Source organism: Perognathus longimembris, chromosome 9 (assembly GCF_023159225.1).
Source record: "Perognathus longimembris pacificus isolate PPM17 chromosome 9, ASM2315922v1, whole genome shotgun sequence".
NCBI lineage: Eukaryota > Metazoa > Chordata > Mammalia > Rodentia > Heteromyidae > Perognathus > Perognathus longimembris.
The window spans coordinates 39,384,670-39,411,669 of record NC_063169.1 but is presented as its reverse complement, the minus strand read 5'-3'; the positions used below and the strand labels follow the sequence as shown (position 1 = coordinate 39,411,669).

At 40.8% G+C, this 27,000-nt stretch overlaps 1 protein-coding gene across 2 annotated transcripts; it reads right to left on the bottom strand.

Moving 5' to 3' along the window:
• Window positions 1–26,931, bottom strand: Nus1 (NUS1 dehydrodolichyl diphosphate synthase subunit). 2 transcript variants are annotated; one of them, XM_048353977.1, is made up of 5 exons: window positions 26,411–26,925; window positions 15,088–15,213; window positions 13,557–13,706; window positions 1,979–2,078; window positions 1–215 (listed from the first exon to the last, which is right to left on the bottom strand). In XM_048353977.1, the coding sequence occupies exons 1-5, from the start codon at window positions 26,823–26,825 to the stop codon at window positions 125–127; spliced, it is 882 nt and encodes a 293-aa protein (XP_048209934.1). In that variant the 5' UTR covers window positions 26,826–26,925; the 3' UTR covers window positions 1–124. The 2 variants fall into 2 exon arrangements, with proteins under 2 accessions (XP_048209934.1, XP_048209935.1); XM_048353978.1 differs by lacking the exon at window positions 13,557–13,706 and having other exon boundaries at window positions 26,411–26,931.
• Between the last annotated feature and the right edge of the window lie 69 nt (window positions 26,932–27,000).

Below are 27,000 nucleotides of genomic sequence, written 5' to 3'. Positions count from 1 at the left end.
TGTTGATAAATTATGAGGAATATGAACTAGGTGTATACAGGGTTTCATAGGTGCTTTGTAAACATCAGAGTCACTTGAATCCTTTTCTCCAAAAGCCTGAAATCAAATTGCACACTGGGGATCATTACTTTCCCAGACGCTGTTCACAGGCTGCATACTGACGAAGGGCAGAGAAAAAGTCCTCATAGCTGATGTTTAGGTGGGAAGGCAAAGAGCTGGAAAGAAGCACAGAGGAAAGGCAATTAGATGATACACTGTCATTTGGGAACTGTGGGCAGGGAGAAGAGGAGGGGGACCAGAGAATAATGATCAAAAGTGGTTATAAATATTAAGCAGAATATGCCAAAACATTTCTAAGAGACTGTCAAACACTGTGAAACAGCTCAAATAAAAATGAATCTTCCCTTCTTTCCACAAGAGAAAAGCATCTGTACTGAGTTAGATTCATAATATATCAAAGCAAAAACCTGGATTAATAAAAACTAGGGATCTATCAATGAAGGATCTCACACAAACCCACTTTAGGAACTTTATGGTCACTGACGACTCATAACTGTAATTCTATTCAGGAGGCTAAGAGATCTGAAGGAACAAGGTTCAAAACCAGCTAGAGCAGAAAACTCCATCAAATTCCATTTCCAATTCACCAGAAAAAAGCCAGACTGGAGTTATTGTTCAAGGAGTGATGCCCCAGGTGAGCAGAAACAAGCCAAGCCAATTTGAGAACTTGAATTCAAACCTCAGTACTGGCAGAAAACACCAATAATAAATAACAACACAAAACTTTCTGGTCATAGTATTTGATCAATTTATGAAGGCCAAGCTGAACACAGGGCAAAGCCGTACAGCATCCCCACAAACTAAAGTTACATGGTAGGCAACCAACAATGAAATTCAACCCAACCATTTCCAACTGTTCCCATAGCCAAAGACTCCCCTCCCCAGTTTCCCTCATGTTACTTGTCAATAATTACCATGGGGCGGGGCGGGGGGGGGGGAAGCTTTAATACAGATTAATAGTGAGGCTTGGAAATTCCAGTTAGTAACCAAGGTAAATATGAGATCAGATTAGAAGAATCATATTCAGCATTCCAGTCAACTGTATGCAATTACACAGGAGATCTTAAGTAGGATACTAGTCCAAAGCTAGCCTGAGCAAAAATGTGAAACCCTGTCTGAGAAATAATCTACAGCAAAAGGGAGAAGGTACTCAAGTAGAAAGCAGAAGCCTTGAGCCTAAGCCTCAGTACTGAAAACAAACAAACAAAAAAACCTACCAACCTACCAACAAACAATTCCTACTACAACTTCTAGTTATGTTTTTCACTATCCTTGACTGCTAGAAACTCTGAACAAGCCAGCTACTTCCTGATTCCAATTCATCACTTAATAACATCAAATAACATGTCTTATCTCTGCTATCACTCACACCTTTGGGTGGGAAGGCAGTTCATTGGAATGAATTCAGGGCCTCATTTCTTGCTAGGCAGCTGCTCTAACACTTGAGCTACGCCTCAGGGTGTCTTTATTTGGAATATTATTGAGACAGGGTCTTACATTTTCTCCCAGCTGGTTTTAGATCAAAATCTTCCTGATCTCCTCCTCCCACACTGAGATGACAGGTATGCAACATTGAACCTAGACTTTTATTGGCTGAAATAGGTCTTACACACTTTTTGCTCAGGCTGGTCTTGAACCATAAACTCCTAATCTCCCAAGTAGCTAGGATTATAGGCATATACCAATCCACAAAGCTATTTTCTTTAGGAGGGGGAAGGGGGGGTCTCAAAAAATTTTGCATGTGCTGGCCTTGAACCATAAGCCTCCTGATCTCTGCCTTCCCAGTAGCAGGATTATATGCTAATCCTTCCCATTGTTATTCTAAGCAGTATTATATATTCTTGGAAATTCCCATCCGATTTAGTACAGCAGTGGGCTTAACAATCACTTGCCAAATCAGAACAAAGTCAGTACTTACACAATTTCAGTCAATCTGATTTGCCAGGGAAGAAAGCCTAATGTGCTGTCCACAGGACCAAACTTTAACACTAAATCAGGATCAGGAAAACCACTTGAACCTTGAAAATAAAGATACACACATGAGGTTAATAAGCATTGCCTACTGAAGGGAAAAGTTTCTTAAATTGGCCTCTTATGTATTACACATCTATTCTCTCCAGAATATTTCTGTTTTTCTCATCCCACTCCTCAACGTATACTTTACTATGTTTAGTGCAAATTTTCTAACTCCATTTAATTGAACTGATTATCTTATAAAGAAGAAAACCCAATTCCTACCCTAAACCCAGTCAATACTCCCGGGTAAGTACCCCCCAACTCAAGTACTAAGTTGGCTCCTGGGAAAGGCATTGTTCTTGAGGTATAACTGCTTATTTTAGCCACAGAATCAAATTATTTCACAGAAGAAAACACCTTTAAATCATATTCTCAGAAAAAAATGTATGTAAACTTAGTAAGGGCTGTACAAAACAAAGCTAGAGTCAACAACATATTAAGTGGGGAAAAATTGAAACTACTGTCCCTAAAATCAGTAATAAGAAAAGGTATCCACTCTCCCATTCTCATCCCATAGAATTCCCAGCCAGAGCAGTAAGGCAGGAGACAGAAATAAAAGGAGTTCAAATAGGGAAAGAAAAAGTAAAATGATCATGATCTTGATTCCTATCTCTGTTTACAACTCCAAGTAAGACATGAAACCTATGTGTAATACTGGAAAACAGAAGGAAACTTTGGAAATTATAGGCAACAAATAATTTTCTAAATAAGACTGTGGTGGGTCACCAGTGGCTCAGCCGGTGCCAAGCGCACACACCTGTAAACCTGAGATCTAAGGTTCAAACCCAGGAAAGTCTTTAAGACTTTTATCTTGAATAAGCTACAAAAGAGATGCCAGAAGTAGAACTGTGGCACAAGTGGTAGAGCACTAGCTTTGAGCAAAAGAAGCTCAAGAACAGTACCTAGGCCCTGAGTTCAAGTTGTAGGACACACACTAAATAAATCAAAGAATAAACAAATACATAAATACTCCAACTGCCCAGAAAACAAGAACAAGAACTGACAAATAAGGTAGTCTCTACACAGTAAAAGAAATGACTACCAAAACCAATCCACAGAATTAAAGAAAACCTTCACCATCTATTCAACAGATAAAAGGATTAATACGCAGATATACAATGAGCTAAAAACAAAAGAAAGCTAGAGTGTGGGCAGAGTGAGAACAGTGAGGGTTAACCAAGAAAGTGAGCAAGGGTGAATATGGTCAGCATAAGTTTACATGCATGGAGGAAATAACAACAATGAAACTTGCTGAAATTGTTTTAGGAAAGGGAGTAGGATGAAAAAAAGTGATAGAAGAGGTGAAGTTAATCGGAAAACATTGTTTCAGTGTATGGAGATGTCACAATGAAACCACTATCCTTACCTCATAGTTTCCAGGTAAATATAAAAAAAAAAAATCAACCCCTAGCTATGTGGTATACATGTTTTCAGTGTTGCCTAAGAAGAGCCCAAATATGAAAGGAGAATAAGGACTATTCCCAACCTGGACAAACAAAGGGATATTTTTATCTAACTGTCCATTTCCATGGGAAACACAGACATTTCAACTGCTTAGAAACAAAGTTAGGAGGAGGAAGATGGCGCTGCCACAGTAGGGAGGCACCCCAACTCGCTCCAACTGAATAGCAAGCTGGGAACTCCAGCACCCAACACCCCATGAAGAACCCAGCAAAACCAGCAGCCAGAAGCAGTGGAGAAATGCAGGAAAACAAAAAGGAGCAAAAAAGAAGAGCCGAAAACCTACACAGAGCTGGAGAATCTCCGGGGTACCATCCCCCACCAGCCAAACCTGGCCCGAACAGGGTCAGGCTGGGAAAGGGGACCCGGAGATCGGCAGACCGACTGCCAAAAACCCACACCGGTAGCACAAAGTCCAGACAGCAGGACTCCACAGACCCCAGGGAAAGCACTGACCAAGACAGACGGCGGTGACGGGAAGTTAGGGACCGCACGGCCAGGATCGGACATCCGGGGCACCACCCATGACCTTTCCCCACACCCCAGCACTCCACCCCCGAAGGACCAATGATGGCTCAGGACACACACACAATCCAGGACCAGTGAGTCCCCCCATTGCCCCCTCCCCCAACAGGAGACCAACTATCAGAGACCCAAACCCTACAAAGAAGCTAGAACTCCCTCCCTCCCCCTCCCCACCCAGAGGGATCAAAGAACCCCAAATCAGGTGGCAAGATCCCATCAGGCTCTGGGAAAACACAGGAGTTAGCAGGGGAAGGGCGGAGCAGCACCAAGGCAGCAGAGGAGCAGGAATCAGCCCCACCGGCCCCGCCCCCTTCCCAACAGGGGCCAGGGGACCACAGGCATTGCAAGCCCCACCCGAGGCGCCTGGGCCTAGCAGACACTTGATCCCACTGGGGCCCACACATACCGCCCCCCACAGCGGACTTGCAGGAGGGCGCAAGCACAACCCAACAACCCGGGGCTCGCTCTGGTAGGCAGGGCCTCTGGTGACAGCACCCGCTGTGGTAGGCGCGCCCGCACAGGAGGGCAGAGCTCTCCAGCGGCCGTGCGGACTTAGTTTGGCACATTTCGCACAAGTGGGTGGACCGCCCCTCAACAACACCAGCCCCGGAGCGGTCCACACAGGAGGGCGAACCGCCTGAAAGGTGAGCTCCTCTGACCAAGATACAGAGTGGAAAAAAGAACCAAAGAAGAGAAAAGCCTCCGAGCCACGCTGAATCAGAGACCAGCAAACCCCCACCAGGGGCACACTAGGGTCAGCACAACAGAGCTGCAGGACACTGTTCCGCAGAGAAAAGACACAGAACCTACCGGACCCACAAGTGCAGTGAGGGTGAACACCTCTGCAACAACCGAGAAGGTCACGCTCACCCACTGGGCAGCAAGGTTCTACAGCCAAACCCAAACCCAGAGCCAGGACACCAGGACACAAGGCTCCCACTGACAGACAAGTGGGAACAAGCACAAAGCAAAACCAGAGAAGCCGCCCACAGATCTCCAGATGCGCAAATCACAAAGAAATATAACACGGTTCATCAAAAGGCAAGACAACTCGCCAGCTCCAAAAAGCAGTACGACTGAAGAGGAAATGGAGAATAAAAAAATCAACAGAGGCCATGTTAGCAGAAATGATGTAAAGCTTCAGAAACGAAATCAGAAAACAATTCCAGGAGTTTAGAGTGGAAGTCTTGAAGGACATCCAAGAAGCCAAGAAAGAAATGGAAGCAAAAATGGATACAATACTCCTTTAAAGAAGACCTTCACATCCTGAGAAGTGAAATGCATGAAAACATAGATTTAAAATACAACTATTTAGAGGAAGAAACTTCCACGATCAGAGCTGATCTGGCAACCATAAATAGCTCTTTGACATCCATAAACTCCGCAGTTGAATCCACAGCACAAAGAATTGACCATATGCAATCCAGAATCATTCTCTTGGACGATGATGCAGTCAATAAGAACCAGAAAATTACCACACTCCAAGAAACGGTGAAGCTTCAGGGCAGACTAATCCAGGAGCTAGTGGACAAAGACAAGAGATATAATCTGTGCATAACTGAAATAGAAGAAGGAGCCGAATACCAGAGCAAAGGGCTTCAACATATCTTCAATAAGTTATTGCAGAAAATTTCCCCAATCTCACAAGGGACCCCATCCAGGTAACCGAAGCCTATAGGACATGTGGCAGGCCAGACCCCAGAAAAGACACCCCAAGGCACATAATAGTCAAGACTTCAGATCTCAAGAATAAAGAGCAGGGGCTGGGGATATAGCCTAGTGGCAAGAGTGCCTGCCTCGGATACATGAGGCTCTAGGTTCGATTCCCCAGCACCACATATACAGAAAACGGCCAGAAGCGGCGCTGTGGCTCAAGTGGCAGAGTGCTAGCCTTGAGCGGGAAGAAGCCAGGGACAGTGCTTAGGCCCTGAGTCCAAGGCCCAGGACTGGCCAAAAAAAAAAAAGAAAAAAAAGAATAAAGAGCAAATTTTGACTGCAGCCAAAGCGAAGAAAGAAATTTACTACAATGGGAAGAGGATCCGAGTAACAGCAGACCTCTCCACACAAACCTACCACGCGCGAAGAGAGTGGAAGAACACCATCCAAGTTCTACAGGCCAACAATATACAACCTAGGATTAGATATCCAGCGAAGTTGGAGTTCACATTTGAGGGGAAAACCAGATCTTTCCATAGCAAAGAGAATCTAAAGGAGTATGTGAATAAAAAACCAGCCCTACAGCGAATTCTAAGAGGGGAATCCCACCCAACAGAAATCGTACAGGACACACAGAAACTACAATAGCCAGAGCCCAACAGAAAGAGCAGCTCACTAAAGACAAGGAAAAAAAAAAAAAAAAAAAAGGAAAAACAGCCCAACAAGTAAATGGAAGGAGAAAAAACACTCTTATCCTTGATATCTTTGAATATAAACGGTATAAACTCTCCGATAAAGAGGAGCAGACTGGCAGAATGGATCCGCAAACAAAAAGTTGCCATCTGTTGTCTACAAGAGACCTACCTTACAGCAAGGGACAAAAACAGGCTCTGAATGAAAGGCTGTAGCAAGATCTTCCAAGGAAACGCACCTACCAAAACAGGTGAAGTCATCCGGATCTCAGACAAGCTGGACTTTTCATTAAAATCAACTCAAAAAGACAAAGAAGGACATTACATTTTAATACAAGGAAAAATCCAGAATCAAGAAATCATGGTGATAAATGTATACTCACCAAACAAAAGAGGACCTACATATATCAAGCAAATTCTCACAGAACTACAGAACAAGATAGACCCAAACACAATCATAGTGGGAGACTTTAATACCCCACTCTCTCCAAGACACAGATCCAACACCCAGAGGATCAGGAAGGGAGCTGAGGACCTAAGTAACACCATATCCCAAATGGATCTGACAGATCTATACAGAATTTTCCACCCTACAGAGACCCAATACACCTTCTTCTCAGCACCCCATGGATCATACTCCAAAATAGACCACGTCATAGCCCACACAAAGAACCTCAACAAAGACCAAAGTACTGACGTCATCCCATGTATTATATCTGACCACAGTGGATAAAGGTAACCCTCAATAACAATGGTTAACACAGAGCCTATACAAATTCTTGGAGGCTAAACCCCACACTATTATCCAACATTTTGGCCACAGACCAAATTAAAGATGAAATCAACAAATTCATAAGCCACAGTGACAATGAAAATACATCACAAAGAAACCTATGGGACACAGCTAAGGCACTGCTGAGGGGCAAGATCGTTGCCCTCAGCACTCACATTAAAAGAATGGAAGCAGAGCAGGTGAATAACCTCATGATGAAACTAAAACAACTGGAGAAACAAGAAATGACTGATTCTAAAATGATTAGGAGAGATCACAAAGATTAATGAAGAGATAAATCTGATTGAAAATAGAAAGACCATTCAACAAATAAATAAGATTAAAAGCTGGTACTTTAAGAAAATAAATAAAATTGACAGACCCCTCACAAGACTTACCAAAAAAAGAAGAGAAGAGACTCATATACATAAAATCAGGGACTCCACCGGAGAAATTACAATAAGTACACACGATATTCAAACAATCATAAGGAACTATTTCCAGAACCTCTACTCACTAAAAAAAAAAAGTTTTACAGAAATGGATCAATTCTTAGAGAAGTATAAACTGCCCAAACTGAACCAAGAAGAAATAAATCAACTAAATAAACCAATAACTTACAGCGAGATGCAGGGGGTAATCAAGAACCTCCCAACAAAGAAAAGCCCAGGCCCAGATGGATTCACCAATGAATTCTATAAAACCTTTAGTGAGGAGCTAATACCAATACTTCTCAAACTCTTCCACGAAATAGAAACAGAGGGAGAAATCCCAAACTCATTCTATGAAGCTAATATCATACTCATTCCCAAACCAGGCAAAGACCCAACAAAAAAAGAGAACTACAGACCAATATCACTAATGAACACAGATGCAAAGCTCCTTAATAAAATATTAGCTAACAGGATCCAGAAACTGATCAAGAAAGTCATACATCATGATCAAGTAGGCGTCATCCCACAGTCACAAGGATGGTTCAACATCCGTAAATCAATCAACGTAATTCACCACATAAACAGATCTAAAATTAAGAATTACACTGTTATCTCAGTCAATGCCCAAAAAGCCTTTGACAAAATACAACATCCATACCTATTAAAAGCCTTGGAGAGAACAGAAATAGATGGAACATTCCTCAAAACAATAAAAGCCATATACAACAGACCAACTGCTAATATCATATTAAATGGAGAGAAACTTAAATCATTCCCCCTAAACTCAGGAACAAGACAAGGATGCCCACTCTCCCCACTTCTTTTCAACATAGTGCTGGAATCCCTAGCCATAGCAATAAGGCAAGAGGAGGACATCAAAGGGATCCACATCGGCAAGGAAGAAATCAAGTTATCCCTATTTGCAGATGACATGATCTTATATCTGAAGGACCCAAAAAACTCAGTACCCAAACTCCTACACCTAATAAACCAATTTGGCAAAGTAGCAGGATACAAAATGAATACACAAAAGTCAGCAGCTTTTCTGTACACCAGCAATATACAAACAGAAAAGGAAATTATGGAAACAATTCCATTTACAGTAGCCAAAAAAAGAATAAAGTACCTAGGGATCAACCTAACCAAGGACGTGACTGACCTATTTAATGAGAACTGTAAAAATCGAATAAGGGAAATCAAAGAAGACAAGGAGATGGAAAGACCTCCCATGCTCACAGGTAAGCAGAATCAATATAGTGAAAATGGCCACATTGCCCTAATTGTTATACAAATTCAATGCAATCCCTATCAAAATCCCAGTTATATTTTTCACTGAAATAGAGAAAGCAATCCATGAATTCATATGGAACAGCAAAAGACCTAGAATAGCCAAAGCAATTCTAGGCAAAAAAAGCAGTGCAAGAGGTATCACAATACCAGACTTCAAGCTCTACTATAGGGCCATCATAACAAAAACAGCCTGGTATTGGTATAAAAACAGACCGGAAGACCAATGGATTAGAATTGAAGATCCAGAAATAAAACTGCACTCTTACAGCCAGCTGATATTCGACAAAGGAGCTAAAGACATACAATGGAATAAACAGAGCCTCTTTAACTACTGGTGCTGGGAGAACTGGGCAGCCATATGCAGAAAACTCAAAGTAGACCCAAGCCTATCACCATGCACCAAGATCAACTCAAAATGGATCAAGGACCTCAATATCAGACCTGAATCCTTGAAACTACTGAAGAACAGAGTAGGAAAGACGCTAGAACTCATAGGCACAGGAAGAAACTTCCTGAATATAGTCCCCGGGGCACAACAAATAGGGGAGAGACTCGACAAATGGGACTACTACAAATTAAAAAGTTTCTGCACAGCTAAGGACATAGCCACCAAAATAGAAAGACAGCCAACCATATGGGAAAGGATCTTTACCAGCACAGCAACAAAGGCCTAATATCCGTCATCTACAGAGAACTCAAAAAACTAAGCCCCTCCAAGCCCAATAAACCAATTAGGAAATGGGCAAAGGAGCTAAAGAGAGACTTCACAAGAGAAGAAATAAAAATGGCAAAGAAGCATATGAGGAAATATGCAACTTCCCTGGTAGTAAAGGAAATGCAAATAAAAACAACCCTGAGATACCACCTCACTCCAGTTAGAATGGCCTATACGCTGAACTCAGGCAACAACAAATGCTGGAGGGGGTGCGGGGAAAGAGGAACCCTCCTCCATTGTTGGTGGGAGTGCAAATTAGTACAACCACTTTGGAGAACAGTATGGAGGTTTCTCAAAAAGTTCAATATAGACCTACCCTATGACCCAGCCATACCACTCCTAGGCATCTATCCTGAACAGCAGGTCCCAAGATATCAAAAAGACATTTGTACTTCCATGTTTATCGCTGCACAATTCACAATAGCCAAAATATGGAAACAACCCAGATGCCCCTCCACAGATGAATGGATCCAAAAAATATGGTACCTATACACAATAGAATACTACATAGGGATTAGGAATGGTGAAATATTGTTATTCGCAGGGAAATGGTCAGAACTTGAACAAATAATGTTGAGCGAGACAAGCCTAGAACACAGAAAACAAAGGGGCATGATCTCCCTGATATATGACTGTTAAGAAGGGGTGACGGAGAGACAGTAGAGACCAGGTCTGTGAAACCAAAATCTGCTTGTCAAATGATATTTCCCACAGGACTGGGTCAGCGACCCAACATTATGTAACTAAAACCAAAGAACTACTCAACATATAAAGGTCAAAAATTGACCTCTTGGTGGAATACAATAGCTCAAAAGCTATGTATGTACGTTCATATAAGACTAATGTCGACATATTGTCTAATATTGACATTACATTTAAATCCCTAGGCGAATTTTCTTGGGCGTAGGCCATGGGGCTACTGTATATATTCTTGGTACATTGTGTATTGTATATATGTCTACCTGACCCAGGGAAGGGAAAGAAAAACAGAGTGTTAGATATCACAAGAAATGTACACACTGCCCTACTATGTAACTGTACCCTTTTTGCACAACACCTTTTCAAAAAATTTGTGATTAATTAATAAATAAATTACAAAAAAAAAAAAAGAAACAAAGTTAGAAGAGTCACTGGTATGACGGATGTGGTGCTATAATCCAAGGCCCCACATTCTAACTGTTTCTCATATCTTCAGCCTACCAACAAATTGTTTTCCACAACATCTCAATAGAATACATTTTTTTTCATTGTGAATTAAGCAGACTAAGCTTGAGGGAAGTGGTTTTGTGGTAGTAATGTTTGTCTAACATGTACAAAGTCTTGGGTTCAATGTTCAATACAAGTAAGAAAACAAGAAAGAGAATTTTTTTTCAAGTATCAGCAAATAGCCAAGTTATGGAAAAAGCCCAGACTCCCTACAAAAGAAAAATGGATCAAAAAAATGTAGTACAGGCTGGGAATGTGGCTTAGTGGTAGAATGCTTGCCTAGCATGCATGAAGCCCTGGGTTCAAGACCTCAGCACCACATAAAAAGCCAGAAGTGGCACTGTGGCTCAAGTGGTAGAGTGCTAGCCTTGAGCAAAAAGAAGCCAGAGACAGTGCTCAAGCCCTGAGTCCAACCCCCTAGACTGGCAAAACACACACACACATACACACACACACACACACACACACACACACACACACACACACACACACATACACGTAGTACTTTGGAATTTTACAAAACCATTAGAAAGAACAATATGTCCTTTGCAGGGCAATGGATGGACCTAGAACAAATCACGCTAAGTGAGATAAGCCAAGCTCAGAGAGTCAAACAGCACATTTTCTTTTCCATGTAGAAGCCGGATCTAAAATATGACTGGACATGATAACGTATGCAGGACTCCAGGCATTCCCAGAGAAACACTAAAGGAGAATATCCTTAGGGGAAGAACAAAAATGTGTACCTTCTCTTAACATTTAAATTACTATTTACTGAAACAAATTCCAGGAAGTGGATATATATATACACATATATGTACACACACACACTCACACACACACACTATATATATATATATATATAGTGTGTGTGTGTGAATTGTTGGTGGTATTCTTGGTGGTTTTTGCTTTGGATTTTTTTCCTTAGGAGGGCAAAGGGGTGGCACAGAAAAGGAAGGAAAGAAGGAAAGAGGAAAGGAGGAGGGAGGAGAAGAGGAAATGAGGGAGTGAGAACAAATGCAATCATGTGATTCAGTTTACACTATGTGGAAAATGACCTATGTAACTTGTGGGCAGGGAGAAAATGAAGGAAAGAAAAGGAAGGGTGACATTGTCCAAAAATGAGAAAAGTAATTATTACCTGACTTATGAACTGGTAGCCCCTCTGTACAATACCTTAATAATAACAATAAAATTATTAAAATAAAATAAGCAGCAGCTAAAAGCTAAACTAAGAAGACTCAACCAGACAGGTCGATCTAGCTGTAACAAGGGACTTTTCATGACAAAGTTCCCTTAAAAGCTCATGTTGAAGCAGAGAGCCACTGGCTCATGCCTATAATCCTAGGTACTCTGGAAGCCGAGATATGAAAACTGCATTTGGAGACAGCCTGAAGAAAAAGTTCATAAGACTCTTATGTCCAGCTAACTAGCAAAAAGTCAAAAGTAGAGGTGTGGCTCAAGCAGTACAGTACCACCCATGAGCAAAATAGCCTAGAGCAAGAGCAATAGGTCCTAAGTTTAAGCCCGGGTTCAGGCACACTATGAATAGTCACAGTGCATTATTTAAAAACTAGGAACAGTCAAATGTATATCAACTAGCAAACAGTCCTAATAGTGCTACTCAACAGTAAAATAACAAAGTAATAAATTACATTTGGAGGTACCTCAAAAATATATGCTGGGGCTAGGAATGTGGTTTAGTGGTAGAATGCTTGCTAGCATGCATGAAGCCCTGGGTTCCAATCATTAGCACCACATAAACAGAAAAGGCTGGAAGTGGTGCTGTGGCTCAAGAGTGCTGGCCTTGAGCAAAAAGAAACCAGGTACAATGTGAGCTCAGTCCCTGAGTTCAAGTCCCAGGACCAGCAAATAAATAAATAAATACATGTATATATATATATATTTAAACAATCAAAAATTCAAGAGTAGCCAAATATTGGTGGCTCATGCCTATAACCCCAGCTACTCAGGAGGCTGATACCTAAGAATTACAGTTCAAAGCCAGCCCAGGCAGAAAAGTCTGTGAGACTCTTATCTCCAATAAACTACTCAGAAAAGGCCAGAAGTAGCATTGTGGCTCAAGTGATACAGCACAAGCCTTGCGCAAAAAAGCTCAGGGACAGTGCCCAGGCTCTAAATTTAGGCCCCAGGACTGGCAAAAAGAGACTACACTATAAAATTCCCTTCATATACTTTCTAGAAAACACAAAAGTTAAGTCAGAAAGAAAACCAGTGACTTCCCAAACTGGTTTGGGAAGAGTAAGAATGTACCGGATACAGTCAGAAGGCAACTTATGGAAGTGATGGTATTCTGAGTATTGGGTTACGTCACATTAATGAGTTAGTTTTAAGTACTGTGTATATTTTCATCACAAGTTTACAACCCCTGGGTTCAACACTATAGTACTTTTCCATAGGCTACCTGAGGGTCACCTTGTGGGCTCTAGACCAACTTTCAGGATTCCTCAATCCTATGTCCAAGAATATTCATCATTACAAATGTTCAAGAATTTTTTCCTTCATTATGTCCTCATGTAAGCAAGCAGACTACAAATATCATTATCTGAAAAACATTTTCACATACTTTAAAAGCATTTTCTTTAAATGTCAGAACTTTAAAGGAATGACAATAAAAATCAGGTTTTATAGGACCAAAGCAACCTAAACATTTCTTTCATACTACTAATACTCTTTTAAAACAAAACTAAAAACATAGAGTGACTTACTAAGTAAACTGTCTAACATATCTACATCCAAATCTGTGGATCTCTTTTGCTGCTTGGCTACTAACTGGCAGAAGTCTTGAGCAGCTCTCACAACATCTGCTTTTCCATCTTCTGGGGACAGCACCTTCACAGCCAAATGGCAATTTAAAACTGCAGGGAACAACAATAAGTGCTTTAAAACATCCATTCTTCCAGGCACAATCAGTTTTACAAAATAGTAACTTCAGACCAAAACAAAAAATACAGTGTAAGCAAAAACCACTTAAATTCTTCAATTTCAATATTAAGCCATACTTAGCTACTTTCCCTGACAGTACCCATGTACCCCAAATCACATTAACATATGTATTTATAGACTGGCTTCTCCAAGTCCTCAGAATGACCTTTTATTAATTATAGGCTAGCTAACCATGTTCATTCATCTAAAATTCCATCTACAATCACAGTAGTTTGTAGAAACATGGAATAAAAGGAATGCATATGAACACAGTCAGTAGAGCTAGGCTGCTGATAGCAGCAGGTCACTGTTAGCAGAGCAAAATTTTAAGATAGGGCATATGGCTCACTCATCCTGGATACCTGGGAGGTAGAGAGGAGCACAGAGCTTTGAGGGGGTATATGGGTTAGTAAGACTCTATGGTGAATGCCTATAACCCCAGCATTGTGGGAGATACAGGTAGGAAGATCAGGAGGATCAAGGAGTAAGGATAGACAAGACAAAAAAGTAGAAAACTTAACCTGAAAAAATAAAGGGATGGGGACACGGCTGAAGTGGCAAACAACACGAAGTCCTAAGGTCAAACTTCAGTACCACCACCATCAAAATAAATAAATAATAGGCTAAATTTTTACCTCAAGACCTGAAAATCTTTTCTAGGCTGAAGTTTCCACTACTTTTTCTATCAGCCCTTTATTTACATATTCATTTAATTTCTTGAGTTATATAAGTTCTTTGGATTCTCTGTTGAACAAGTTATAAAATCTGATAAAATTTTAACATGTGCCTACTTTTTACTATGAACTATTATTTTACCTTTTTCTAAAAATATTACTGGGGGCTGGGGATATGGCCTAGTGGCAAGAGAGCTTGCCTCGTATACATGAGGCCCTGGGTTCGATTCCCCAGCACCACATATATAGAAAACGGCCAGAAGTGGCGCTGTGGCTCAAGTGGCAGAGTGCTAGCCTTGAGCAAAAGGAAGCTAGGGACAGTGCTCAGGCCCTGAGTCCAAGGCCCAGGACTGGCCAAAAATAAATAAATAAATAAAAATATTACTTTAATAAGAGGTTGAGGAGGGTAATTAAAGATAATGCAGGGAGGCGGGGGAAAAATGAAGGAGGAGGTAACAAGTTGAACAAGAAATGTACTCACTGCCTTACATATGAAATTGTAACCCCACTGCACTTCACTTTGACAATAAAGGGGGGAAAAAAGATATTGACAATAGAGATCAAATGAAAGAAAAATGATAAAATGTGTCCTGAAACACGTTCTCATATGTCACATACTCAACCTTATACTTAGGCTTACCTTGATCATCTTTTTCATTACTATTTGCGAACTCTGTTGAGTATTTGGAACAATCTAGGCCCAGAAGTTCCTGCTGCTGTTTTAAAATTTCATCCATCAATCTGGAATTATTTCTTTTGAAAATTCCTTAGAAAGAAAATTAAAAGCAAGTAAATCACAAGTAGGTTAATTTCACCCCTCTTTAATGATTAATAGATGCTTGTTAAGAATACAACACTAGATCCAGAACCGAACAAGCCTCAATAAAACAGTGATGGCTAAACCTAAATGAAAATCTAGAAACAAGTTAGAACAAGAGTCTGGCTTCAGGCTAAAGTCAAGGATTAAAGTCAGGCTAAAGGACAAGGGTTAACTACTTAGTGGTCTACTGAATATGACAGAGACTTAGACCTTCAAAAAAATTTTAAAGTTTATTCACATGAAACTTTTATTTACAGACTAAGAAATAGAGATCCTTAATGGCTTGTCCAAAAATATGTTTCTGAATTTAACTTATTTTCTCTGCAGAATTTTTATGTGCATTAAATACTACTGCCTCAATTTCATTGGCTTAGTCCTAAGAAGGAATAATATAAATTATTTTAAAGTTGAAGAGACAAAAGCAGTAAGACCAAACTTTTGTAATTTCAAACAAATCACAGAAACCAACTACATGATGCAGTTTTCGATCCTCCAACAATACAAAGTAGCACATTACCAGCAGGTTGCTGAGAAAGACAAAGGAACTACGTGACACGCACTCAACATAATTTACAGAGCTCTATTTAAAAAAACACAGCCACTGTGTCTCTTATCTTATTAATCTTTGTCAAGTGTTTCTACTTGGTGCTTACACAGGACTTTAAATTAGTTCAGACATTAACCTGGTGTGCAGGAGAGTGTGCGTGTGCATGTATTTGTGTGTAAAGAGAGACAAATACCAATCTGGTCATATATGTGTATGTCTCCTTGGATGATCAAAGGTTTGTCCCAAGAAGCAAGACTTGGGCTGATCTCAAAGCTGATTGAGCTGATCTCAATCTCAAAGTCCAAGAAAAGAAAAGGGATAGGACATTATACAGAAAATGCTTAAGAAAAAGGATAGTTTAGAACACTGAAAGACAAATGTTTATGACACAAAGGTTTTGAGAGAAGCAGTGAAAAAATAGTTCTAGTTTTTATTTCATACTGCTTACCAAACAGGTTACCCACAATTTATGAGCAACATGGAAATGTATGGAAAGTTAATCCTTAGTTGAATGTTCTCAGTATCAGGATAGGGGAAGGATACTCAACAGACTACCACAGGATTCTTTCTGTAGGTAATCTGGTGAGACAATAGAAAGAGGAGACTTATTGCAAAGGAAAGAGTGAGAGAAAAATGGCACATGGCTTACGCAGAAGTGAATGTATAATATCCATGGCTTTTTATCCTTGGTAGCAGAAAATGGTAACATTTTAAAAAAGTGATTTTCTGCCTTAAATTTACAAAAAGACTTGTTAGAAGGAAAAGGTAAGCTCAGTCTTAAACAATAATGGAATATTCAGGGAGTTCCTGTAAAAGTGATCAGAAGACCCACCCATCACCAACAATGAATAACCTGTAGTCTTACTTTAGTAGTCTTGTTTCTTACTCATCAGTTTCCCAAAAGGTACCTTCCATACACTAAGGTTCAATGTTCACCTAATAAGCTGGCACCAAGTACCAGCTAACAACAAAACAACAAAAGATATGTCAGTGGGTAAAAAAAAAAAGTTTCCAGGAACCAATCACAATAAAAACAGCCATTTGTTGATTATACACAAGCAGAAATTCTGTTAAAATGGAAGCATTTTACACAGAAGCACAGTTAGAAAAAAAATTTTTTTTTAAAGAAGACTTTCATAAAGGTATTTTTAATTTTGATTTTGGTTGATTTATTTAAGAAGTTAAAACTTGGGCTGGGGATATAGCCTAGTGGCAAGAGTGCCTGCCTCGGATACATGAGGCCCTAGGTTCGATTCCCCAGCACCACATATACAGAAAACGGCCAGAAGCGGCGCTGTGGCTCAAGTGGCAGAGTGCTAGCCTTGAGCGGAAAGAAGCCAGGGACAGTGCTCAGGCCCTGAGTCCAAGGCCCAGGACTGGCCAAAAAAAAAAAAAGAAGTTAAAACTTTTTCAAGTGTAGTTTCTGCTAAGTGCTTAGAAAAAAAGTAAATGATGTTCACAATGATTTCTAACAGAGCACACCAATCTGATAGTACTTATATCACACATAAACCTTCTTCCACCTCACAATTTTCTTTAGCCAAGCCATATACAAACATGCTTCATATAATACACAAGAAATGCAAGATGGCTTTGGTTGAATAGTAAACGTCTCCAGAAGTAGCACAATATATGTACAGATTCTTTTTCTCTTATCACAATCTATCCTATTTGCTCTTCAGAACTTAAACTAATACCAGAATGATTAAGGAAATGATCGCAAGTCAATATACGCAAAAAGAAGTTGGGCAGTGTGGCTGGGGATATGGCCTAGTGGCAAGAGTGTTCGCCTCCTATACATGAAGGAAGCCCTGGGTTCAAGTCCCCAGCACCACATATACAGAAAATGGCCAGAAGTAGCACTGTGGCTCAAGTGGCAGAGTGCTAACCTTAAGCAAAAGAAGCAATGGACAGTGCTCAGGCTCTGAGTCCAAGCCCCAGCACTGGCAAATAAATAAATAAAATTTAAAAAATAAGTTGGGCAGTAACAAAGGAGGTTAGATTGATTGCAATAGATTGTAAATATAGTAGAAAGGTAACAATGAAATTCCCCATTCCCTGTATAAGCTAATAATTTCTTTTAAATTGAGACTATTTCCATTCAGAAATTAACTGACTTTAGGGAAAAACATTTGAAAATACTGTTTTATTAAAAGATGTGTTTTATAAAAATATATAACATTAAGCTTTCAGAATTTATTTTACCCTACCTTTTCATAAGTAGGAATAAGATTCAGGAAAATAAACCAATTGTCCTTAAGTATTTATGAGTTTGGCCTGAAATCTAGATCTACTGAATATACTTAGTATTCAGTAACTTTTTTTTTTCCCCCAGTACTGGGCCTTGGACTCAGGGCCTGAGCACTGTGCACTGTCCCTGGCTTCTTTTTGCTCAAGGCTAGCTCTCTGCCACTTGGGCCACAGCGCCACTTCTGGCCATTTTCTGTATATGTGGTGCTGGGGAATTGAACCCAGGACTTCACGTATAGGAGGCAAGCACTCTTGCCACTAGGCCATATCCCCAGCCCTCAGTAACTTTTTTTAACAATGCTAAAATTCCTCTTGTACTATTAATTTGAATCTTCCTCTAAATAAGTTGAACTCAAATGAATGGATCTAGTTTTTAACAAGTATTATCTTTTGAAACAACTAGAAATACAGCTCTTTCTATTCCCTCTCTTTTCTTACTTTATCTATGGCTTTTTCTTAGAAGGCTTTTGAAGAGATTTTTCAGAGCCAATAGAACAACTTTAAGTTGCTTTAGAATAACCTGAACCACAGGAATGGAGGAATAACAAATATAGTCATTAGATTCAATGTACATTATGCTAAAAATAAACTATATAACTTGAGGGTAAAGAAGGAAGAAGAAAGGGATAAAAGGGATGACAATGACAAAGAATCATTATATTCATGATCCTATTAATGGTATTGTAAACTCTTTTTACTATTACATAAGAAGAGGATGACAATGAGGAAGAGGAGGAACAGGAGGAGAAGGAAGAAGCAGACGAGAACAAGGAAAGAGAGAAGGCAGGCATCAGTGGCTATTAAGAAATAATAACCTGGGAATCAAAGATCACGTTCTGTAACAGTGATTTAAGAAATCTCACAGTTTTGTCTCTCTACAATTATCTCATGGAGCCTCAAATTCCCAAATGTGAACAATTGCAAGTATGGGAAATGTAAATGAAAAAAAAAATCACTTCTGACTACACACATGTGTGCACACATGCATGCACATAAAAGTCTCTAATTTCCATGAAATAAAATATCATCCTAAGAGCTGCACCTCACAAAAGCCTACAACCTTTTTTGATGTTTTGTGACAAATATTAATTATGTACTTTGGGACCCAAATGTAGGCTTTTTTATATTTTAAGAAATGTTTATTTTTTAAGCCTGGCATTAAGTGGCTTGCACCTATCATCCTAGCTACTCACATGGCTAGCCAACCATGACAGACAAATCTAAGACACTCTTATTAACCAACAAAAAGTCATAACTGGAGGCATGGCTCAAGATGTAGAACACCAGCTACGGGCAGGACAAGGGGGAGACAAGTGAGAGCTAACAACCCAGAGTTCAAGTCTTAGTAAGAAAATGGAAAGAAATGTTTTAAGTTGTGGTATGGATTATACAGACTATTTAAAGAAAGTTCAATAAGACACTCTGAGTATGTTCCCTAGACTTCCATGAGAGCATACCGAATTGTCTCAAAGCTGAACAATTATAATAGAACAGTTTCACTTTACTAATATTGCCAAGTATGCATCCATTCCCTCCATACAACTTTTTATTTATTTTTTTCAATCCTGGGGCTTGAACTCCAGGCCTGGGCATTTTCCCTGAGCTTCTTTTACTCAAGGTTAGAGCTCTATCAATTACCACACAGACCTCGCAACCTTTAAAAACCAAGTTTTTCCACTTATATAACATGTATCCTTCTTTGTAGCCAGTCCCATGGTTACTTTAACCTTGCATTAACAAGAAAACTGAATTGAAAGTTTTTTTCGGACTTTGTTCAGTTCTGGAGATATAAAAGTCAATATTTCCAGGGCTGGGGACATAGCTCAGGGGTAGACCATTTCTTTAGCATGTCTAGGCCCTGGATTCAATCCTCAAAACCAGTTTTTGGAGAAAATAATCCTGTGTTAGATATTCAGAATACAGTCTGAGTCATGAAACAGATAAGGGCTAGAGATACAAAACTTTGTTAGCACACACATGATACTTGAAATCATGGAAGTGGGAAACTGTCTGGGATAGAGGGTCAGTAAACTACTGATAAGGGATGAAAAAAGACACACCGAGGGGGTGATAGCTACTCCTAGGTTACCTTGGAAGAATTGAGTAGAAAGACAAGGACATCACACACATAACACTCCAGCACGTCACAACATTTAGAAGTGAAACAAAGCAGGAGAAGTCAGGCAAAGGGCTCAGAAGGAATGGGAAGCGAAACAGAAAGAAATCCAAGCATACGTAATATCACAGAGATCAGGAACAGGAAATACTTCAAAAGAGAGCAGATAGGGCTGGGCATATGGCCTACTGGCAAGAGTGCTTGCTTCGTATACATGAAGCCCTGGGTTCAATTCCCCAGCACCACATATATAGAAAGTGGCCAGAAGTGGTGCTGCAGCTCAAGTGGCAGAGTGCTAGCCTTGAGCAAAAAGAAGCCAGGGACAGTGCTCAGGACCTGAGTCCAAGACCCAGGACTGGCCAAAAAAAAAAAAAAAAAGAGCGAGCGAGCAGATAGACTGTCAGGTTCCTTATTAGAATCTATGAATATCTCATCTCTACAACAGCTTGAACAATAATTTATATTTTGTGATTATTCAGTCTACCATTATACTTAATCATGTATACATTAACTGGGTAATAAAGTCATCAAACATATCTTTTTCAAGTTGAGGGAAACAAGTAACAAGGAAGTTTAATTAAACAAGTATGCAGTCAACAAATCTTGTTTGTTCTTCTTAAATATGGATTATTTTTTAAATTCATGTGAAATAGATAACAAACTCTATAAAATAACTTAAAAATTGGAATTTTTAATATGAAATTAAAATTTTATGATGATTTTTCTTGTTCTTATAAAAACAGGACTTCTAAGGATAATCTAACAAGAAGTATTTTTAAGTACACAGGGAAGCACACAGGAAAAACACTGAAACAATCTCTCCTAGTTATAAAACACCTGCCCAGCTATAGAATTGAATACAATTATATATAAATACGTATTTTTCAAATTGACTTTCCCCTCTTCTCAACTAATTATGTAAGTCACGTAGTGGTTACCATCATTTAATTTCTCTACAAACCCAACTATTAGAGGGGAATTATCAGGAAGAAAACATACAGAACTGTTACTTAAAATCTATTAAAATGTCAATGACTAGCATAGTCATAAAATAAATCTTGTAAATCATTAAACTATTTTATTTCAAAGGATACCCTCCAGATAGCTCACAGAGCAGCAGTTATATGGAATTTAAGTGACAGGGAAAAAAGTAGTGTAATGGTGGCAAAGTAAATGTGAAGATTCCTGAGTTAAAATCCCAGGTCTGTAGCACAAGGGAAAATGAACCTGACATATGGACTTGCTCAGCTTCTGCTTATACTTTTTATTCTGTTTGCTTGAGCAATGTTGGGGATTGAACCTACATGAGGCAAATGCTCTTATTCCTGAGCAATATCCTCAGCATACTTTAAAAATGAAAATATCATCAGATTCTGCTCATCTGACAGTAATATTTCAATGCAGAACAGCTCCATAAAATTAAACTGAGTTGATTAAAAAAGTGTCCTATAACTCAGAATAAATGTTTGTATTCATGGTATAAGGAAAACTATTGGCTTTTAAATTTCTTTACACACACACACACACACACATATATATGTATATATTGTTTGGGGGAGGGGGAAGGTCAGTCGTGAGGCTTGAACTTGGGACCTGGGTCTGTCCTTTAGGCTCTTTCTGCTCAAGATTCTCTCTCTACCACTTAGAGCCACAGTGGTTTTCTGATGGTTAGTTGAAGATAAATCTTACAGACCTTCCTCTCCAGCTGGCTTTGAACCACAATCCTCCTATCTTAGACTCCTGACTAAGCTAGAATTACAGGTGTGGGCCACTAGTACCCAGCTATTTTTATAACTTTTTAAACTTTTTTTGGGGGGGGAGGGCTGGGGGATGGGAGTGAGTAGGAGTTACATCACCTGCTGATAAGTACCACTTTATCGGCCCTTTAATTTGACCTAACAGAATCACTAATAGTGCTAGAACTGACTGTATTGTGGTCATATTCTCTCATCAATACAATATAAAAGTTCCAAGAACACGTCAAGCACTCATGCCCGTAAGTCTCAGGAGGTTGAGATTGGAGGAACATAGCTCAAAGCCAGCTTGGGCAAGAAAGTCCTTCAGACTCTTATCTCCAATTAACCATCTCCCTCCCCCAAAAGAGCGGTAGAGTGGTAGAGTGTTAGCCTTGAGCTAAAAGAAGCTCAGGGACAATGCACAGACCCTGAGGTTCAAGCCCCAAGACAAGCGCGCGCGCGCAAGCACATAAGCACATGCACAGACACAGTGTCCAGAACAAAAGGTTTTAAATAAAATCTGGCTTAAATTCTAGACTTGTTCCTTACTATACATAGGTATTGGCTTGCTTTAGATTTGGGTTTGGGGATTTGTTTTTGTTGGTTTGTTTTTGGTTTTAGCACTATACTGGGGCCTCTCTAGCAAACATTCTACCATTTGATCAACACCTCAGTCCTTTTTCTTTAATTGTCAAAGTGATGTACAGAGGGGCTAGTTTCATACATAAGGCAGTGTTTACATTTCTCATCAAATTTGTTACCTCCTCCCTCATTTCCTCATTTTTCTCCTACCTTCCACCTCCTCAATTCTTTCCCCTCTCCTTCCCCTGAGTTGTACAGTTGGTATATAGCATATTGTCCTGTAAATACTGCTGTTGCATTGGTTCCCCTTTTACCCTTTGTCTCTCCACTTGATGTTCCCCTTCCCTAGTTCCAATAAACATATGCAATACCTAGGGTACCAAAATCCTAGTGTACCTAGGGTACAGTGCATCAGGGTTTGTAAAACCTGAAGAAAAAAAAACAGAAAAAAGCATAATTTCACATGGTATGTTGAAAATAACAACAACGATAAACCACTTATTTCCATAATTTGGACTTCATCTTGTTTAGCATCATCTTATGTGTTCACACGGGCATAGCTATTGAGATATTGTGATCTTCTGCTAGGACTATCCTAGACATATACTAATTATTACCAATGAAGGAGACAAAAAATCATCCTAGGGGGCTAGGAATGTGGCTTAAGTGGTAGAGTGCTTGCCTAGCATGCATGAAGCCCTGGGTTTGATTACTCAGCACCACATAAACAGAAAAAGCAGGAAGTGGCACTGTGGCTCAAGTGGTAGAGTGCTAGCCTTGAGCAAAAAGGAAGCCAGGGGCAGTGCTCAGGCCCTGAGTCCAAACTCCTAGACTGGCAAAAAAAAAAAAAATCATATTAAGTGAAGTGAGCCAGACTCCTTTTGGTTTTGGTGGTTTCTTTTTTTCCAGACAGGGTCTTATGCTTTGTAAGGACTGGCCTCAATACCTAGATCCTCCTACCTTTGCCTCCTGAGTAGGCAAAATTACAAGACAGCACCACTGAGTACCACCAGTGCCAAAAGGTCTTGACTTTCCAATTATGTCCCTTGGGCTGTAAAACAACTACATTTAATGCATTTTATATACAACTGTGGCATAGAATAAGAGCTCAACAAAGATACTATTACCATTAAGAATATAGGCAGGCGCTGGTGGTTCACACCTGCAATCCTAGCTACTTAGGAGGCTGAGATCTGAAGATTTTAAAGCCAGCCTTGGCAGGAAAGTACATGAGCCTCTTATCTCCAATTATACATTAAAAATTGAGGGTGAGCTGTGACTCAATGTGGTAGGGCGCTACCCTTGAGCAAAAGAGCTCAGGGACAGTGTCCAGGCCCCATGACTGACCAAAAAAAAAAAAAAAAAGGATAAAAGTTCAAGCCCTAGTTCTAGTACAAAAGGAAAAAAATTGGTAAAAGTCTACTTTAATGCACAGACATAGCATTATAGTTAAAATACTCAAGAGAATGAAATTATTACAAAAGCTAAAAAAAAGCCGGCCAGAACCTATCAGACAGAATGATAACAGTTAATGATAACAGAGATAACAGTTAATATAGATGTTATAGTTGACCCTACCTTGGAGAAAGAGTTTGAAATGGACTGATCAAGAAGCAACCAATGATAATCCCTTTGCCATGGAGCTAACCCTCTGATAAATGTTAGGATGTTAGGATAAGTGCAAATTCTATAGAAAAGCCAACTATTAAGCCAGGTACTCATGGTTCACACCTAATATCCTAGCTACTCAAGAGGCTGAGTTCTGGAAGATCAAGGTAAAAACCCAACCCAGGCAGAAAAGGCCACTAGACACTCTCTCCAAAGTAACCAACCAGTGAAAATCAGGCTAGAGGCATTACTCAAGTATCAGAGCACAGGAACTCAGGAGCAAGACAAGCAAATATTAGGTCCTAAGATCAAGGGGGTGAGGGTGAACTACACATTACATACAATACACACACAAAGGTGACATTTAGAAATAGGTCTCTTTACAATGAGTTTCCACATGAGGGAATACAAGCACTCCAGGTTGTACCAAGTATAATCTTATACATATTTAACACTTCTGCCACTTCTGTATTTAAACAAAACAAGAACAATCATTGATGAGAACCATACTTCCCAACAATATCTGTGTCAGTATGCCAAATTGTAAACTAGAGCAAACTAAGATCATTTTCTTTACAGCTTTTGGAGTTTAGTGCTGACTACCTGTTACAGACATAACACCAAGCCACATTCTGTAAGGGAGATTATATGATTCTTTAAAAACACCCAACTGTCACTTGAATGAATGAGTCAGTCAACAAGGATAGGTCTTTCAGAAGCAATTATCACTCATCCCTTTAAGAAGAAACAGTCCTAAAACAAACAAAAAAAATCTCTCAGTTCTCAGTCAAAATTTGGCTTAAACAGTCTTCCTTTTCATTACCAACATATTTCTTTTATGTGAACCTAACTAACACAGGATGTCTGAATTACATCAGAACTTCAATAACAGGAATTGTAGGAACAAGGAAGTATGGAAATATTATCTGTTCTTGGAGGCTCAGTCTATTATTTTCCTCCTCTACTGAAAGATAAATGTTCTAAAAGATTTAAGTCAACCCATCATATTGCTTAATGTCTTTTCATTCCCAAGTCCAATGCACGGATTCCCCAGACAATACAGGCTGTGTTGCCTTAGACACAGATTGTGTCACACCTTCTAACAGCCTCACGATTTCAACTGGTCTCTAAAGTTCTTCACCAAGTTCCATGGTCAGTCTCTGAGTAGATTAAACTTTACCCTATACAGCAAGTAAGTAACCATATTCCCTGGGGCTATAGAAGAATGACAGGGCAGTCAATGTAACTGCTTAGGAGGCTGCAATTTTAAATCTACCTATCTGATGAAGACTTAAGTTATAGGTCTCTAGAGCATACAAATGACTGTTAAGGAACACAATAAAAAGGTTCATTTTCTTTCCTTCACACTGATGCTCCTAAATTACTCTTACTACTCTTTTTTCTTTAAGGAAATTCCTGTGGGTTCAGAATTTAATTGAAACCCAAACACTTCGAACTTTCCTCAACTTCCTCGTGCACTCTCTATAAGGTCCTGCCCAGGTCCCATCACCTCCCCATGAAGTCTCAAGTTCTTCCATTCAGTATTCTCTCCTCTCTTCTTACTTCACTCCCCCAAACACCTCCACCCGCCACTTATGTGTTACCATGCCTTTCTTCCCACAAGCCTGTCTATAAAACAGTCTATGGAATGAAAGGCAAGAACCCATGGCTTCTGCCACAGTGCTTCAGGCTTGTTGCCAAAAATCCCCTGTGGAATCAAAACTTGGGGAGGTGCAATTTTATCAAGTCCTTTGTTGGCCCCTGAGGATGAGGGATCACACATTATCACCCTATGCTTCTGAAGTCAGAGGGGATACAGCTCCCTTTCTATTAGAACTCTGCACTTTCCACAATGACACCCGGTACCAACCGATTCCAAGTGCTATACCTACCACACCCCCACACTTACCAACAGTGTCCCCAACTCTTCTAAGACACTCCGGGGTATAACCAAAAGGTAAAGACTAGAAAAAGCACAGATCGGCTCAAATTCCAATTTCCCCATGACTACCTCCTGACCTTGGGCAAACCTCACCTTCCTCTTCTGCGAAGCAGAGGCTGCATCCAACTCCCACCCATCCCACCCGAGTCCTACAAAGGTGAAGAAGAGTCTCCTCCACGTTAAAGCACCTACTGAATCAAATCTCGAAACCTAGTAGGTGCTCAGTAAAGCCCAACTCCCTTCCTCGAAAGCGCTGGCACCGCGACCGTACCGACGGGCTGCGGGAACCCGCGGGCCCCGGAACGCGGCCGAGCGCACACACCCCACCCTCCCGCTGCCCCCCCCCCCCCGCCGGGTCTCACCTTGGTGGTCGTAGACGCTAATGTAGGAGATCCCCACGGCCATACACCACACCACGAGGCTCGCGATGTCCGAGAAGCTGAGCTCCAGCCCCTCCTCCGTGACCACCAGGCCCATGTGCACCGGCAGCTTCTCCAGAGTCCCGCCGTCCGCGCGCCAGCGCAGCCGGGGGTGGGCGGCGGCCGGGCCCGGCCCCCCACGCGGGCGCCGCAGGAACCGGCGGTTCCGGCCTCCCGCCAGGGGCTTGCGGAGCGTGAAGCCGAGCAGCGCTAGGACCGCAGCAGAGGCCGCGCGACAGCAGCGCCGCCAGATCCAGTTCCAGGTGCCGAAGCGCAGGCGAAGCCGCGAGGTGAGCGCGCGGTGCAGGCAGGACAGCGCTTGCAGCACCCGCCACATCAGCTCGTACAGCCCCGTCATGCTCCCGCCAGCCCTCCCGCCCGCACTCGCGGCGCCACGGCTCTTTACCCACCCCGGCTGACGGCGCGGGCCATCGCCCCGCGTCCCCCCACCCCCCGCGCCCGAAGCCCTCGCCACTGCCAACACCTCACCTCGCCCCCGCCGCCATCTTCCTCCTCCCTCGGAGGCCCCGCCC

What these genes read in the sequence shown, in the direction of transcription:
- Nus1 (XM_048353977.1), bottom strand. Translation starts at nt 26,825, where the DNA reads ATGACGGGGCTGTACGAGCTGATGTGGCGGGTGCTGCAAGCGCTGTCC. An exon ending in TAGCGTCTACGACCACCAAG is followed by an intron (nt 15,214 to 26,410) that starts GTGAGACCCGGC and finishes TTTCTTTCTAAG; the next exon opens with GAATTTTCAAAAGAAATAAT. An exon ending in TATGTTAGACAGTTTACTTA is followed by an intron (nt 2,079 to 13,556) that starts GTAAGTCACTCT and finishes TTTATTTTCAAG; the next exon opens with GTTCAAGTGGTTTTCCTGAT.